General features: G+C 40.1%; 1 protein-coding gene across 1 annotated transcript; it reads right to left on the bottom strand.

Moving 5' to 3' along the window:
- Positions 1–253: 253 nt before the first annotated feature.
- On the bottom strand, positions 254–13,919 carry Tmco5a (transmembrane and coiled-coil domains 5A). The gene is made up of 11 exons (XM_076848476.1): positions 13,885–13,919; positions 12,745–12,894; positions 12,223–12,346; positions 11,775–11,825; positions 10,978–11,049; positions 7,625–7,681; positions 7,150–7,209; positions 6,631–6,695; positions 5,548–5,605; positions 3,722–3,762; positions 254–452 (listed from the first exon to the last, which is right to left on the bottom strand). The coding sequence occupies exons 1-11, from the start codon at positions 13,917–13,919 to the stop codon at positions 254–256; spliced, it is 912 nt and encodes a 303-aa protein (XP_076704591.1).
- Between the last annotated feature and the right edge of the window lie 3,292 nt (positions 13,920–17,211).

The raw sequence follows: 17,211 nt of genomic DNA, 5'->3' as shown, positions 1-17,211 counted from the left end.
AAAAGATGGCCAGGTTTGTTTACTATCAAGAACTATTCAGCTCATCCATATAGCCACAGAAATCTGTTCAGAGAGCATTTTACTGGGCAAGGTTAATCTTAGGAAAATGATACTGAGAGAGAAGGAAGTTGGTTGGATAGGCAAACCTCAAAGGAAAAACCTGAGGAAAACTTCTTCCCTGCACACGTTCCGCCACCTCCCTTCTGTAGGCGCATTCCACTTGCCCTCCATTGTCCAAGCATGCCTCTTGGGATCAGTGAGGTAACATGTCCTCTGTCTCAAGCGTGAGAGATGGAAAGAGGAAGCATCTCAACTTCCACAAGACACCCCTGTTCAGTAGTTTGGGCAGTAGGTTGACAAGGAGATCTGGATTTATAAAACTTAAATGAAAGAGCACGTATCCCAGCAGTCTGATGAAAAACAGGGTGGTGAAAAAGAGATAACGAAAAACCCTGAAAAGAGAAAGCCAAGGAACTGTTAACCAGGGGCTAGAAGACTTGGAACAGATTAGAAGTCCTACCTGAGTGCTTGTCTGGCTGCTTCTTGATATCCCCATGTCTCTCATCAATTGTCAGCTTCTTTCCTGGCAACCCTGCCTAGACACCTGCCCACTGGTGGTGGTTGTTATTCACTGTGTTTTATTTTCTTGGTAGCATTTATCACAATCTAAAATAATCTTGGTCCCTTATTTGTATTATTGTTTTTCTTGTTTTGGCAAATTGTTTTCCAAAATAGTTGCATCAAATTATGCTCCATCAGCAAGGTATGTATTTCTGGGAGCTGCATGTTCTTCAACACTTACTATTATCAGATTTTAAAAATTTTGCCCATCACATGGGTGTAAAGCAATATCTTATTTGATCTCAGTTTGCATTTCCTTGATGATGAGCGATGATGCTGGACATCTCTTCATAGGTTTATAGATCTTGTATGTTTCCTCAGCTCATTTATCTACTAGATAGTTGGGGCTTTTCTTATTGATTTGTAGGAGTTCTTTATATGTTCTCCATCAATCCATTTTCATTGTGTGTAATGCTTTATGTTACCCCAACTTTATAACTATAACTTGCTCCAAGGTATTAAAGAACCAAAGTTTTTCCTTTAATAGGGTTTGTTAATCTTTAACTAGAATCAATGCTTTCTCTGTCCTGTTCACAAAATAATTTTCTACTCCAAGGCTGGAAAGATATTTATATTTTCTATTAAAAGTCTGGGTAATTTAAAAAAATATGTATATTTTTTAATTCTTTCTACACCTTCATTATTGCCCTTCCCTTCAAGAGATACCTCTCCATTGAAGTGTCCTACTTCCAAAAAAAAAAAAAAAAACCACCAGAATACAGAGAGAAGGAGTGTGTGGCTTCCTGGCCTACACAGCACAGCTTCCTCTTTACTCTTCAGAGAAAGCCAGCTGTGAGGATCCTCAAGCAGCCCCCTGGAGAGGTACATGTAGGGGAGGAAGAGAGGTCTCCTCTCCTGCCAACTATTCTGAAAAACTCACCAGATGTGTGAGTAAATTGCCTTGGAGGTAGAACCTCTAGCCCCAGCCAAGCCTTCAAATGTCTGCAACTTGGATCAACATCTTGACTGTAACCTTATGGCATACCCTGGGCTAGACCCACTTAGCTAAGCAGATCACAGATCCCTAGCCCACAGAAACCATGCAATAATAAATGTTTGTTATTTGAAACCACTAAGTTTTGGAGATGATTCATTCTACAACAAGAGATACATAATTGAGTTCTAAAGATTTTTGTTTGTTTTGACATTTAAGTCTTAACACATCTGGACTTGCTTTTTGTATATGTTGTATATAGTGATTCATCTAGATTTTTCCTCACATGGATGACACTTCCTCCCCCCTGCTGTTCTTACTGACATACTCATGGTCACATGACAAAGTGCTCTGTGTGCATTGTATCTGAGACCTTATTCTATTCTACTGGTCAATTTTCCAATTCGTGTGCCAACATCACACTCTTGTAATTAATACAGTTTAAGTAAGTAAGTCCTTATATCCAGAAGGGAACGTTCTCCAGCCCATGGTCTTTAAAATTATCCAGGTTATTCTTGATCCTTTACTCTTCCATATGTAGTATATTTGGGATCATTTTATTTAATTCTCTGAAAAACCTTTTGGGGAGTTTGATTGGAATTGAATTGAATCTGTGAATCATTTGGAGACAATTGATGTTTTTATGATGTAAGGTTTTCTATCCATGATAATTCTTATTTCTTATTTCATTCAGTTTGTAATTAAAAATTCTTAATAAATTTTATAAATTAAATTGTATAAATAAACTTTATAATTAAAATTTATTAATAAATTTCTATAAACTTCTGTATGGAATCTTGATTTCCTTTTTAACTGATGAATTACTTAACCCTTGCAGTTTTAAAAAAAATTCACATGAGCAAACCTCTACCATTTCTTTTCCTATATTATCTTTACCCAGTTATGTTAAGCTGCCTTCTACCCCAGACAAATTCACTACCCACCTCCACTCACCTGTCAAAACAGCCTCTTCCCACCAACTTTCTGTCTTTTTGTGGTTGATCTTGGTGATGGGCCCAAATTCATACTAATACAGCATTTTGTTCAGAATTAAAATCAGAAGTCCAAACCATGCTTGCTGAAACTGAATTCAATGCCTAGGAGGAGGTTCTGGGATTACATTCTCAGGGAAAGTCCTAGGAATAATCTAGCTTGGTCTCTTGAGTTACTACCCAATATGTAAGTTCCCTACAAGATGTAGGGGCAGAACAAGAGAAGAGGTGTTTGTAGTTTGATGTGATGAGTTACACTTCCAGGATATCTTTGGTTGTGTTCCCTTTAGGACGCCAACTCTCTTCAAGGCAGACAAGCCTTATCCTAGGAGATTCCATGCTGGGCTCTGGTATTACAGTATAAATATGAGGACAGCCTAGGAGTTCTGGGAGGGGGAGTGTGCAGAAACCTGCTGGCTGTTTCAAAATGTTGTATGTAGGCATATTGGAATATATGGTATTTTACTTATCTGATATGAAGGGGTATCTGCCTTAAGCAAATTTCCAGACAATTGGAGCTGACCTTTAAGCACCAATAATTTTATGTTAACCATTTTGATGGAACTCTAAATCATATTTCGTACCTCTTTGAATATGTTTCTGTATGTCTTCTTTATAGCAAATATTGAACATGATTTAACCTTTTCTCAAAAATGTAGGGGCTTCTTGAATACCAATTTTACTTTGCTATTACAGTGATTCCCTCAGGACCGATATCCACTCAGGTGTTTTAATCTTGTTCTTATTCTGTTTAACAAGTATTTTTTTTTGAGCGATGATTATGTGCTGGATACTATTCCGTGCTCTTTTCACAGTTATTTTCTCTCCCCATTTCTAATCTACTAATGCCACTGGGAAACCACATGCCTCAAGCTAACTCAAATTGTTAGAGGGAGTAAATCTGAGATTGGCTGTCTCTCCTTCAGGGGAACAGGTTCTTGTTCCTCATTACTAGTAGGCTGTTGGTTTCTAATTTGGGAAGTTGAGATTGTTCATTGCTTTTGGATAAGGGACTCAACATTAGAACTGAGAAATGTAGGCAATGATTCTGATTTGCTAACTTGACTTTCTCTGTTTACAAGGGTCTCCTTGTCCAGGTTTGCTCTCTGTCAGGGTGGCTACTGGAGCTCCTAATTTTCCAGGAAAATCTCTTACTTGAAGATATTTTGCTTACCTTTTACTGAACAAAGCTGCCCTTTTTCTGATAGAATTGTACTGGAAAAAAAGAAGAAAGGACATTGATAACTAAGCAAATTTTTGAAGTTATCACTTTCAAATGAAATTCAGTGAGCCATCAATAAAAACTTAATTTAGAAAACATTTTATAAATTCTTGTCATATGTATAAGCACATGTAATTTTCAAAGATGAAAAGTCTTTTACGTATTATTATTTTCATTATCATTTTACATACTGCCATAAATAAATGGAGGCACACAAAGGTAACGTACAAGATCATATAATTAGCAAGTAGCTGGGCCAGGTCTGGAAACTGGGCCATTGGATTCCACCTTGTTGGTTCTCAAAACTCTCCAAGTCTACTTTCTACTTAGCCTGTGGCCCTAGAGAGGCTTATAGGCCATAACAAGCAAACAAGCATATTCTAAGATATGTTTTAAAAGCTATAAAATCTAAAATCTGGATATCTGTGGCAAAATCTCTCAGTTATTTCATTGTCCTTTTAATTAACTTGTGAGATCAAAAAGAAGAGAAATTGGGCTGGGGATGTGGCTCAAGCGGTAGCACGCTCCTCGCCTGGCATGCCTGCGGCTCGGGTTCGATCCTCAGCACCACATACAAACAAAGATGTTTTGTCCGCCGAAAACTAAAAAATAAATATTAAAAAAATTCTCTCTCTTTCTCTCTTAAAAAAAAAGAAGAGAAATTATGATAACATTTTAGGGCTGTGGAAATGAAGCTCCCAGAATTGGAATTAGAAATAAACTTTCTGAACTACAAGTAGAGACCTAGAGCTTGATGAGACTTTGAGGTATTTGGTAGTTGCTCAGATAGCCAGCCCCTCTATCAAGTTGCTCTAATGTCTCTAGTTACTGAACCATCATGTGGCTCTGATACGCCTGGTGAAGACAGCTCTACTTTTTGATAGCTAGTTAGAAGGAATACTTTGATGAGACATGGGTATATATGGTGGAGCATGCTAAGCTTGGTTCTAGGAAGTTGGGTTCAGTTAATTTCAAGAGTCTCATTTGCTGAGTGGAATGTTCAAGTTGGGGACCAGAATAGCGAGGACTATGGTCATCATGGAGATGGTCTAACATTTTCCGAGCATCTGGAGGGTTTCAGAACAATGGCCAATGGTTGATATTTTCTTTTAAGTTAGAGATGAGTTATTTTTTCTGAAATTACCATTTATCTTGACTACACAAAAATATTGGCAATTGCCAACTTTGGATTTGAAGTCAATAAATTATAAAATAAGAGTCCAATGAAAGTTTATCTTTTAACCCTGTGTGCTTGCTGCTATGAGACATCAAACAGTCCATAAGGACTGGTGTTCTACATCTGGGAATATTACCTCCTTCAGGCCTTTCCCCATGAGCTGGTGACTTCATGATGTTAAACATGGCACACTCAAGTGGTACCATAAAGAAGCAAATAACTTTATGTGTTTTAACAGACAGGCCAATTTTTGGTTAGATGGTGATGAATGCCTATAAAAGACTTGGGACCCTGTTAGGATCAAAGGGAAAGAGCTCTATATGTAGCATTTATTGGCCTCCTTTCTATTAATGTTCCTTTTGGCTTCCATTCCCTTAAGTTTTGTCTAGTTTTTGGAGATTCTATCATTTGCATGACTGTAAGAGAGAATAGCATGTTTTTTTTTTTTTTTTTAGCATATTGTTCATGTATTTAGCATTGGGATGCTCTAGAATTATGGTTGGTTATTCTCAGAATATGTACATGTTTGGTGGCTTACTTTTGGAAACCCCTTTACAAGGCAATGATACCAAGAGGAGCTGAAGAGGGAATGGGTGCTTACCTCATTGTTTTGACTGTTACAATCTTTTCTCACAGAGTCCATGCTTAAGACTTTTGATCTAGAGGGAAAAGAACCAAGAAAGGGATTGAATAAGGTATTCAAATATCCATACTATAGAGTATTTAAAAACAGCTTTATATTCCAAATCTGCTCTGCCAATATTGTAGCCACTGGCTACTTTTGGCTGTGTACCTTAATTAAATAAAAATTCAGACTCAGTCACACTAGGCATCTCTCAGGTACTTAGCAGTCACATGTTGTTAGTGGCCACCTACTGGATAGCACACAAAGTTCTCTTGACAACCCCACTCTAGAATCCCAACAGTCAAGCTCTCACCTAGGAATCAACAAGGATCTAGAGAGATTTGAAGGTGTCTTTAGTAGGGAAGAACTCCAAGTCCTAGGACCTGGCTTCTAGGTCCCAGTTTGTACTTGTCCTATTAAGAGGGTTTAGGTAGTTTTGGTCTCCTGCTCTTGATTGAAAGATTCCCCAAATATTTAATAAATAGAAATAATTTGTGACTGAGTTAAGATTTAACTTCCAAAAAAGGGTCAAGAAATAGAGGTGAGATTTTTGGTTTTGGTTTCATGCCATTTGTTACTCTTGAAAACTTAGGAAATATTTTTTTGGGGGGAGACTTTCCTTAATCATTTTTGACTTCTAATTATCAATACAGTGTACAGTTCTGAGTTTCATAATTTGGTAACTGTAGTTTGTTTAGAGATGAGTTTCACACCTATCCCATGTAGTTGGGTTTGGTATATTTGAGGGAATATCCTACTTGTCAAGGTTCCAGGCCACTAACACTTTTTAAAATACATATTTCTGCTTATAACATAAGCCCAAATAATAATATGATCATGCAATAAAAGCATGGTGGGAGATGTGTTTCTGCAGTCTTTTAAGACTGGAATTTTAAAGCTGCTATGATCCAGCAGAGTTCTACCAGATCACTAACAGAGGGGAAAGATGTGGCATCGGGCTCATTCAATTCCAGATGGGAACTGAGGGTGTTTGCTCTGACTCAGGCTGAGATGGAGTTACCACTAAACCAGGATGTTCCTTTGTTTGCCAAAGCTCACACTTCTCTCTCAAGGAATCGAGTCTCTAGTTCTTCTTCTATTTTCCTCAAAGTTTCTTGGTATTTCTTCAAAGAGAAATAAAGGAAGCCACAGTTACTACTTAAGATGCTTTGTGTCTTTTCAAAGCATACAGCACTTATATTTTTAGGTCATAGCATGGATGGTAGGTATTCCTGTGCTACTTGCTCTGCCTTCACAGACCCCAACCCACCTCTCCTCCTGCTCCCTTGTTAGTCTCTGTCCAATGGGTAGGTTCTCAGGGGTGACTCGGATCAGAAACAGCAGAAGTGTTCCTTGTTACTCTAACAACACAGACATGGGGAGAGCAGGATGGTGATTACCAGGAGTTGGGGGACAATAGAGTGACATTAGTAGTAGGGTGTTGATGACCTCAAAGCCCTTTTCAGTACTGTCTTGAAGAGTTAAAATTCTTCTAAATAGCATTCTTAGGACAGCCTGGTTCCATTCCGTTTTGTGTCTAAACAAACCCTTTGCTTTCCCTTTCTCAAGAAGCTGTACCTTTATGCAGAGGGCTTGATCTTCACAGAGCCGGGCCACAAATGCATAATCTTCCATTACCTGGGAAACCAAAATTGGGTCTGAAATTTCACTCAATATATTGTTGTAGGAACAGGAGTATGGACCAAAATGTTCTAGATGTCTTTTTCCCTGTAATATGAATTAATTTTACTTTTTTTGAGGATAAATGAAACCATAACTTAACTGTCCAAATAGGAGTTATCTTGGAGAAGTTGGAGAGAGATACTAATTTGTAGAAGATGCAGATGATAGACTGTGTCTTGCAAAACATGTTAAAGTGAAGGTAACCTAGGGGATTGTAGCCATCTTCCTTCTCTTACTACCTTCTAGCCCCATGATGGTCCTAAGTCTAGAACCTGATGATGTCAATCATTTGAGGAATGCATTAGATTATCTGACTGAGGATCAAGCTACCCTTCTTGGGGAGAAGGAACACTGAAGTCCCTATGGTTACCTTGACCAGCTCCTTTTCTTGGTATGCACAGGAAGCTTCCAGCTGTTGTAACTTAACCTGTAGAAAGGAAAGGAGATGGCTGACTTAACAAGGTGAAAACTGTACAGGAATAGCATGTTATCTTATAGCTGCACTCACTGGCTGCTGAAGAGCATAAGGCCATAATTTCAGATGTCTGTTTGATAAAGGAGTTAAACATCCAGTGCTCTTTGCGGCTGCTTGGTGAACATACTCTTCTACATCTAGTATTTATCTGGTGCTATCTTCATTCTTGAACTTCAATTCTTAGCTTCTTTCTCTTACTTAGATATTTCTCTTGGAGATAACATTAGTCTTGAAAACTTTGCTTATTCTTTCACCTTTATATAGCTAGTCAGAATCCAAGGCTTTTACTTACTCCTTTCTCTCTCTCTTTCTTCTTCCTTGTTATACTTTCTTACATATTCAGTTAAAGACTATTTTGTATCAAACACTAATCAAGCTAATGTGAAGTGGGCAGGGGAGGGTAGTGCTGAAGTTCTAGTGGGGAGCAGGGAAGATGGCTCTCCTCCCTCACAGAACTGACGTTCTAGCTGGGAGACAGAACAGAGAGGTTAACAAGGCAATGGCTTGTGCCATGAAGGAAATAAAACCAGATCAATGTGACAAGAGGAAGTGATGGTGTGAGAGGATGATGTGAGAGGGGCATGGGAAAACCTTCTCTTGAGTTGAAATCTAAATACTAAATATCAGCCAAATGGAGATTTGGAAGAAATATGTTACACGGGGAGGTCATTGTAAAAGCCAAGAGCAGGAAGTAACATAAATTTGATATCTATGAAGTCGAGGGGTCTGGTATGTAGGTGAAGGGATGGGTTGATAGGACCATGTAGCTTCTAGAAAGTTTGGTGCTTTATTCCAATTGCAGTGGGAAGCCAGGAGAGGGCTTGAAATGTAAGGATGTAATCTAATTTGTGATTTTTTTAAAAAATATATTTTTTTCTGTGCATGGAAAATAGATTTTGTAGGTAGGGGTAAGTATAGAAGCTGGGGGATGAGTTATGAGGTGACCTCAGTCATCCAGGTTATGGTAGCTTGTAACAGAAGGGTAGTAGTAACAGTAACCGAGAGGATGTATGCATTGAGGATATGTATTGGAGGTTGAGCAGATGTACCATCCCTCCTTCTCTTTTCAGCTCTACTTTCACCTGGATGCCATTATTTGACATCCATCCCCATCTCCCATTCCAACAATTATGTCTGGGGTCCATCAGCCAGATTTTCATAAGCTATAGTTTCAAGCCAGTGATGTGAATCACAGGGGTTGAAGCAGGACCCCAGTAAGCTGCTGAACTGATCAATAGCAGAGGAACAGAAGCAAAAGAGATGCTATATATTTCTTGCATTTAGAGACTTCATGCATTTACCACCTGGGAATTTACAGAATAGGTGTTTCAAAGGGTTAATAAAATGCTAGAACTCCTTAGGACTGGGCTGAGTGCTGCTAGCAAAATAGTTGAGGGTGGCTGTGACAAAGGCTGGGGACTTTATCATTTGTCAGTTAAGCTTGGCTGACATAGTCAGTACAGGAAGACCTAATGTGACATGGCTGGGATCTGGCTGGGGATTACCTCCAGAAAAACCTGTTCTGAGCAAAATCAAGGATCTTGGAAGAAAATTTGTCTCCTGACAGTGGCGGTCATATAGCAAACACAATCAGCCAGGGGTTGGATCTTCTTTCAACAGGGATCCGAGCCTTTAGAGGAGGTCCTAGAAAGCACACAATCCTATTTGAGGTTCCCTCCAGGGACATATAGTCCATCCCATTATTCCTGATGATTCCGAGGCTATAGTGGGAATAGAGCCTGGGGGTCCGGGGACTCCCTGAGGACACACGTTTGCAGATGGAGTGGTAACAAGGGTGTAATCAGGGAGAGGGCACATCAGTGTGCAAAGGTCTTGAGATGGGAAAGAGCTGGGCCCTGCAACGGGGAGTCCAAAGCTTAGAGGAACTGAGAGAGGTCAGAGAGGGGTCAAGGGGCTGAGAGTAGCTCTATCCTTAGGGTGGTGGAAAGCCTGCGCGGTTGTATGGAGGGGCTCTTTGTCAGTCCAGATGATTCTGGGATATTTGGAGTGCTGGTGGGGCTGTCATTCCCACCTCCCTTATAGCCTCTTTCTAGTGAGCCTTAATGGTGGCCCATTAAACCCTAAAAGTGTTCCCAACCCTTTCTAGTCCAAACACCAATTTCGTCCTGATGCATTCTCAGACTCTGATTTCTTTCTTCCCAGGTATGTTTCCTGGATGAACACAGCCCAGCAAACCTACTTGGTGACTTCAGACTTGTTGCTTTTGTGACCACCAATACTAAATTGGCCAGAAAGAAGTAGGGGAATAATACTATATACTTGCATTTTCTGCTTCTATTTTCAGTGTATACATTTCTTCAGAGGCTTCGTACACACTCTGAATTGTGGGCTTTAGAAGGTAAAGAGAAATCAGATAAGGACAGAGATGTAATTCTGGAGAAAGGGTCAAGAAAGAATTTTATCTGCTTGCTTAATTTATCTGCTTTCTGAATTAAAAACAGTCTTTAATTCTTGTTTTTTGATCAGATGGGTTGTGGTTGGTCCCAGGCTCTTAGCTCTGGAACACAATTAGAGAAATATTAAGCATTGAATGTTGTATGATTAGGAAGTAGAGGTTATTAAATACTTGAGTGACTAATTGAGTAAATCCTTTTTTGGGCTGGAAACAATAACAGCACTCAGTTGACTTACAAATCCTAGTTTTGCCTCTGTGAATTCATATACACACCTCAGCCTTGTTTTTAAACAACTGTAAAATTGTGTGACTTGTAAGAGTTCGGTTATCCAAAGAAGGAAAGAATATATTATATACACAATCTCATGTAATTCTCAAATTGAGATTGGGAGGAAGTGATTAAATTGCCCAACTTCGTACACCAAATTAAATGCTGGAGCTAGGATTTAAATGAGGGACTACAGCTGCCTCAAGTGCAATGTGTGTGTGTGTGTGTGTGTGTGTGTGTGTGTGTGTGTTTGTGTGTGTGTGTGTGTGTGTTTGTGTGTGTGTGTGGTGTATGTATGAGTGTGTGTCTATGTATAGACACATATATATGTATATAAGGAGGGGTGCTCTCTTCTTCCTAATAGAAGAAAGAACAAAAATTCTGGCTTCAGAGATTCTTTACTAAGGCAAAGGAGGAGAAATTGGCACTCAGTGGCTCAGGCTTAAGTTGTATATGAACAAAAAATACAAAGAATTTACCAAAATTTTGACAACTGTTTCCAACTTGACAGCATATTTTCTGGTCAGGTAGCCCAAACCCATTCAGCATTTCTTTTTCATTTACCTCTGAGTCTTCTGGAGTTTCATCCTGGTCACCTTCTTCATGCTTGTTTTTCTTTCGTGATTTCCTGGTAAGCTATAGTTTTGAATGAGAAATATATCTCAAATAAAAGCATGCATTCAATAAAAGAAAACAAATACACGCTCTGGTGGGTGTGGATCAGTCACTTTGGTTTGATGAAAGCCACCAGGAGATGGTCCCTTGACCTGGTGTCCTGTGGACACACCTTTGCTCTACCTTTATCTCCTTCCCACATTATGTTGTTCACCAGAGCTAGTGATCACTCAAAGCAAGAGGACTTCCTGGAGCCCCTGATTCATGTTGGGCTGCTTGGGGCTGCAGACCTGAGTCAGAAAGCAGGGTAAGTCTAGGAAGCCCCGTACAATCTGAAGAAGGGTTGAGGTGGAGGAAATAGGTGGAGAAATAAGAGCACCTCTTTAGGGATTAAGTTAGTTGTATGTGTTTTAAACTCTCTATTGGAAGTAAAATTAACCTCTCACCATAAAGGTCCCAGTTAGTCACATGGGCAACATGTCTGCTGGAATTCATTTTCTTGTGATAAAATGAAGAACCCACGGATTACTAAATACCTCATTCACTCCTTTCCCCTCATGCTTGCGGAGAACATCTATGGCATTTAGGTCATGAGCTTTGGTCTTGGGAAGTGGGTCAGAGGTGGTCTCTACTCCAAGCTTAGGCCTCTTTGACACATGGGTTCCTTCATGATCACTTTTCCTCCCTTGCCTTCTAGGTGAATGGGGATGCTATGGGGATACTGGGAGCACAGAGCTCCACCCTACCTTTCTTTGAAGTTCCGTTATACTGTGGACCAGCGTCTCATTCTTTCTTTCCTGGGGTGAGAAAGCAGAGGCATAAGTCTGCATCAGTACATCTCTGTCTGTTCTTATTTAGCTGACTATTGTTCATTTCACCCCAGTAATGTTTTCCTGCAGTAACTCCATCTTACTTGCATACTGTAAGTAGATCCTGAGATCAAACAAAGGTGAAGTATGCACCAGCTCACCAGGGATATAGGGATATAGATATGTGGGGCTTCCCAATATTCACCATTACCAAAGAATCCCTGCCTCCCACACATTCCCTTCCATGCATGAATATATTCTGTCATGCTTTTTGAGTTGATAATTCCTCATATGTAAAATGGGGAGACCAGCTCAGCTGACAGTCAATGAAGGACAGGCTGAAGAATAAAACCTATTGAATGGTGTTTCCTAGCTTCCCACTTACAAGTCTGGCTGTTTCTTCCTCCACCTCCTGCAAGGCTTTTTCCTTTTCCATGGTGGCACAGTTTTCTTTCTCCCATTCCTCATCTTCTACAGCATCTCTTATTTGGGTGACCTCATTTTCCAGCCTGGATGACACAAGCACGCTCTGTCAGGACCCATGATTGGCAGTTTCAGAACTGATAAAACACAGACACCAGTTGTAAGGGAACTTCAATGATGATATATAAGTTGGAAACCCTTTTTTACTGGATCCATATAATTGGAATGAATTCCAAAGACTAAAGAGTAAGATCTGACTGATTCCCAGGCCAAACACCCCAATGTTCTCTCAACTTTGGTAAATATTATCCAACTCTGGAGTAATCCATTGAAGCTTGCTATGTTTCAGTGTTCCAGCCACAGAGAAATGCTTGTTTCACAAGATACATGTCCCTGGAGCAAGCAGGAAAGTTTACTTTTATCTCTTCTTCTCCACTTGCTTTTTTTGGAGGGAAAACTTCCTGCATGAAACTCTAATACTCACCTTTGAATCTCACTTTCTTTCTCTTGGATTTGGAGAAGAAGTTCTTGATTTGCTTCATCTATTCTCTGCATATCCTTTTCAAGGTCCATGTTCAAACTGATAATATTCCTCTTTGACTGGGCCAATCTTAAGATTTCCATTTTCTCTGACCTATAGACTCAGCCCCCAAATGAACAAGGGCCCGTTATTTTTAAGATCAATAATCATTGGACCAAAGGGAATATCTAGAAGATATGTAGTTCATCAATTTCGCTTTTTCTGGGAGCATATTTTTCACTCTTGAGAAATTATATTTCTTAAATCATGTTTTACAATTTGTTTCAATAATTCTCAAGGGACAGCTTTCCTAGGCTTTCCACCCCTAAATGCTGAAGATAATAGTGCACCTCCACTCTGGTTTAATGAGAAGCTTTGTTTCCGTAAATAGGCTCTTATACTGGAGAGAATTGTTTCCCTTGGCAACCTTTTCTTAAATTGTTCACAAAGCCTGCTCATGCAATATACTTTTATTAAGTATTTTTATCTAGGCACCTGGTTCATCACTTCAGTTTGGGCCTGGATTTATACAGAGACAAATGAGATTTCCACCAGCATGCTATTGCTCAGTCTTTCCCCCTTCTCCTACTCCACTTCTCTTCCACTTGCCTACCACAATGTGTGAGATTCTACCACGAGAACCATTCCATTGAGCAAATGCAGATTTGCTCCAAGTACAGAATAATAAACATCTTTTTTAAAAAATAAATTTGAATGAGATAATGGTAATTTTGGAATAGTCTAGAAAGTGTCCCTGGCACATGGGAGGCTTTCAATAAACTTTTCTTTTATGTAAATTATTTGTTGTTTGTTTTTGAATTATTTAAGCGGGAATACAGTAGGAAGGCTCAGGGACTTCTGTTTTGAGTAGGAATGAAGCATGGTCTTGGAAAACAAAGTCCTATCTTGGGAGGACTGGTTTGGATGGGAAAGTTATAATAGTTCTGCTAAATTAAGGAATGAAGTGCTTGGGAAGGGTGTAGTGAAGATGGATGGATGGAACAAGGATGGAAAGGGAGAGTAAAGGACAAATGAAGGTATCAGTATCAGAATTGATTCATGTCTTGATCCCTGGATGGAGCCCTCATAATCACAATTACTTACTCATAATCTAGCTGTTCTTCCTTGCATCCTTCCATTGTAGATAACCTAAAGTTTCAGTAGAGATATTTCTAATGAATTGGGGAAACAGATCCATTCATAGAACACAGTGAGAGGGGGGTTCCCCCAAGTAAGAAAACTAAAATTAACCTTTTCTCCCTTCAATACCCCTAATTTGGCCACAATAAAGCCCTGTTTCTTCTGCCAGAGTAAGGAAACCATGTGGATACAGGCTCAATGCTGGAAAAGCCAATATACATCCTGCCAGCAGATATGTTCACCCATGGCTTAGCATACACATCCATTTTGAAACTTATACAAGATTTAGGAAGAAATAGAGGTTATCAATTGTTCTTAAGTCTCTTTTTTTTTTTTTCTCTAAACACAGTTGCTTTCTTTAAGGCCCCAAGGACATGGATGTATATGTACCACTGTCCTGACCAGTCGTCTCTGCTCTCTTTCCTGGCCTCACAAGAGTTTCCAGATATTAAGATTGTTAAACAGATTATTAAAAAGGGCTTGGGAAAGCAAGTTGAAGTAAATTATTTGGCTCTCTCCGTCCCTTGATTCTTTCTTTTTCTCTATTTCTTCTATAACTCTACCTTCCTTCTGGTGTATATTGTCTTCCTGATCCTGCCCTAGTCAATTAGCTTCTGAAGAGTCTAATCTTTTCCCACTGGAATCATCCAATAGGATCTCAGAACCTTCTGAGGATGCCATGATTCTGCCATTGCCATTGGATGGCTGGGGTAGCGTGTCACAATGGGATGGTGGCAATGGATTCTCATCGTTTGTGCAGAGTCAGTGCTTCTTCCCTTCCATGAGTGCCTGGCTTTCACCACCAAGTCCACCCTAATCAGCTGTAGGTTCAGTGGACCTAACTTCTAGGTCATACAGAGGGGGAGCCTGTCTTTTATTTCTCTGGCTTCATTCTTTTCAATTGTGACTAAAATGGGAATTCTGGGTGTTGTGGCCAGCAGAATGAGTCTAACTACTCATTTCCATTCAGCAAACTTCAAAACACCGAAATATCCCCTGTTTTCCAGGCACTGTTCTGAACGGTAGGGAGAAAGAGTGAAAAGAGTAGACAAAAGCACCTGCCCTTGTGGAGCTTATACTCTAAGGGGGTGTGTGTGTGGTGATAGCAGTGATAAAGGGATGCCAAGGAGCCACCAATAGAATAAGCAAGTCAGTTAATTTTACTTCATATTAGAAGGAGAATTCTGTGAAGAAACAAATGAAGAGAGTGAGAGGGAAGGTGGGGTGTGTGTGTGTGTGTGTGTGTGTGTGTGTGTGTGTGTGTGTTTTGTAATTTTAAATTGGGTTGTTCAAAGAAAGTGGCTGAACATTTCTGAGATAGGGATTTGGATGAGGAGAGAGATATACTGAGTCTTATGGAAAGGCCCAAGAGCCGTGGAGATGCAGAAAACACAGTTGTAAATTTTGAGTGCCTTGTCCTTGGCCCATGCCCTCGTAAAACAAGGGAAATGTGCAAGCACAGGGAAAACTGGCATGAAATTGAGTGGCTCCATCCTGGCTCTAACTCCAGTCTGGCCCCTAACTACAACCCTTCTATAAATATTGGACCCTCAGCCCAAGATGGGGCTTCTCTTTCTCCAGATAGCTTGAATTCTCCCTTGAATGTGTATCTACTTTCCTGAATAAACCTCTGTCTGCCTTTGACTGGCATGTGTTAAAATTATTTCCCCTCATGGTTGTCAAGAAATTCTTTGTTCCTGAGTTGAGTTTCTCCTCCCTTCTGGAAACTCCTCGGTCGCTTTCCCAGAGACAGCTCTTCTCCCATGACATTCCCAGACCTGAAAGTGGATTATAGATGTGTGAAGAGGCTTGGTGGACAAGAGAAGACTTTGGGGTGTGCCAAGGTGGACAGAGTCCAGCAATACCTCGAGGAGGCACAGAGACTCAAAATTTTTTCTTCAAGCGCTCGTGAATGTGAAGCTTTTCCCTGAACCTGCCACGATCCTGAAAAAGGAGAGATACGGCAGAGGGAGAATTGCCCCAAAACATGGAAAAATTACCTAAAAGAGATTTTTATTAGAAGCATCTGTGTTATCTTGAGTTAGCTCAATGGAGTCTTTTCTTGCCAACTTTAGGATATCAGTTTCAGAATATAAAGAATATATTTCTGTAAACCTGAATGGATATACATTTTGGCCAGATTTTGAACAGTTTAGAACTTTTTGTGAGTCCAAGTCATAGAAACCTGTGATGTTGCAGTTCTCTACTTAATGAGGAGCACATTGAGTTGATTTGTGAGCCAGAGTGACTTCTTAACATACTGTAGTTTCTAACAAACTATTTGTAAAATTAATGGCCTCTGATGACCCCCATTACCATCTCCCTTCTTCCTGAAAGAAGGCATTTCATTGCTTTATGAAGCTGTACACAGAAGAGTAATTAAGTAACAATTCAGGCCAATGGCCTCTCCTAGGAATTAATGGTAGGGAGAGTTCATTAACCCCAGCTGGTTATAGCTTCTCCAGGAAATGCCCTGGACCAAGGTTATCTAGCTGTTAATGGATTGGATAGGGACTTTAACTGGGATAAAAATAAAGCTCCATTTCCTTCCTGGGGAGCTTTTCTCCTTGAGGGGCTACCAAAGGCAAGCTGGCAGGAGCAGTAAGAACCTCAAGCCTAGGGCCCTGCATGGATGAGGACAACAGATTGCTACCAGCGAGAATTGTTAAATCAAGGTGCAAACAGGGCCTATGGGGCAAATTAAGGTCTTTGATATAAGCCTTCCTGCAGTTTGGGAGATGGCTTGATTAACACCTAGGGCAGCTTTGGAGCAGCTGTTTGCCTTGTTAACTTTTTCATGCCAGGCTCTGTCTTGTGTGGAAGTGTGGCTGAGAATCATCGTCTGTTTCACTGGTTCCTGCCTGGGAAAATTGTAGTTGTGTAGAACTTTCGGGAAAACACCTGCTTCGTTCCAGGGTGGATCCTCCAGCTTTGCTGGGACTTTGCATCTTTGCTGCATTGGAACTGGCCAATTCCATCTGAGCCCTTTGTGGAAATTGCCCAGGCTTAGGCCTCTCCAGCTGTGTTGGAGGATGAAGAGCTACTTCCTCTGCTTACCTGCCTAATCTCACTTTGAATGAATGGCAAATTCACCTTGGATATGGATATTATAAATTTATGAATTCATTTATTTATAAGTGAGCCTGGTTTTAGAGTTCACCGCCAGGTGAGGCTCTAGAACCTCATTTTAGGTCATTGTTCTTCGAATCCAGATTCAAATACACTGTTTTCCTTATGTTTTGCCTTATTCTTAGTGACTATTTTTATACAAACTTTAGGTCCCAAGAATTT

Source organism: Callospermophilus lateralis, chromosome 3, assembly GCF_048772815.1.
Source record: "Callospermophilus lateralis isolate mCalLat2 chromosome 3, mCalLat2.hap1, whole genome shotgun sequence".
NCBI classification, from domain to species: Eukaryota; Metazoa; Chordata; class Mammalia; order Rodentia; family Sciuridae; genus Callospermophilus; species Callospermophilus lateralis.
Note: the sequence above shows the minus strand (reverse complement) of the source record. Positions and strands in the feature narration are given on the sequence as shown.

What these genes read in the sequence shown, in the direction of transcription:
- Tmco5a (XM_076848476.1), bottom strand. Translation starts at nt 13,919, where the DNA reads ATGGAAGGATGCAAGGAAGAACAGCTAGATTATGA. An exon ending in AAGAAAAGGAGCTGGTCAAG is followed by an intron (nt 7,210 to 7,624) that starts GTAACCATAGGG and finishes TTGGTTTCCCAG; the next exon opens with GTAATGGAAGATTATGCATT. An exon ending in CGATTCCTTGAGAGAGAAGT is followed by an intron (nt 5,606 to 6,630) that starts GTGAGCTTTGGC and finishes TTTTCCCTCTAG; the next exon opens with ATCAAAAGTCTTAAGCATGG.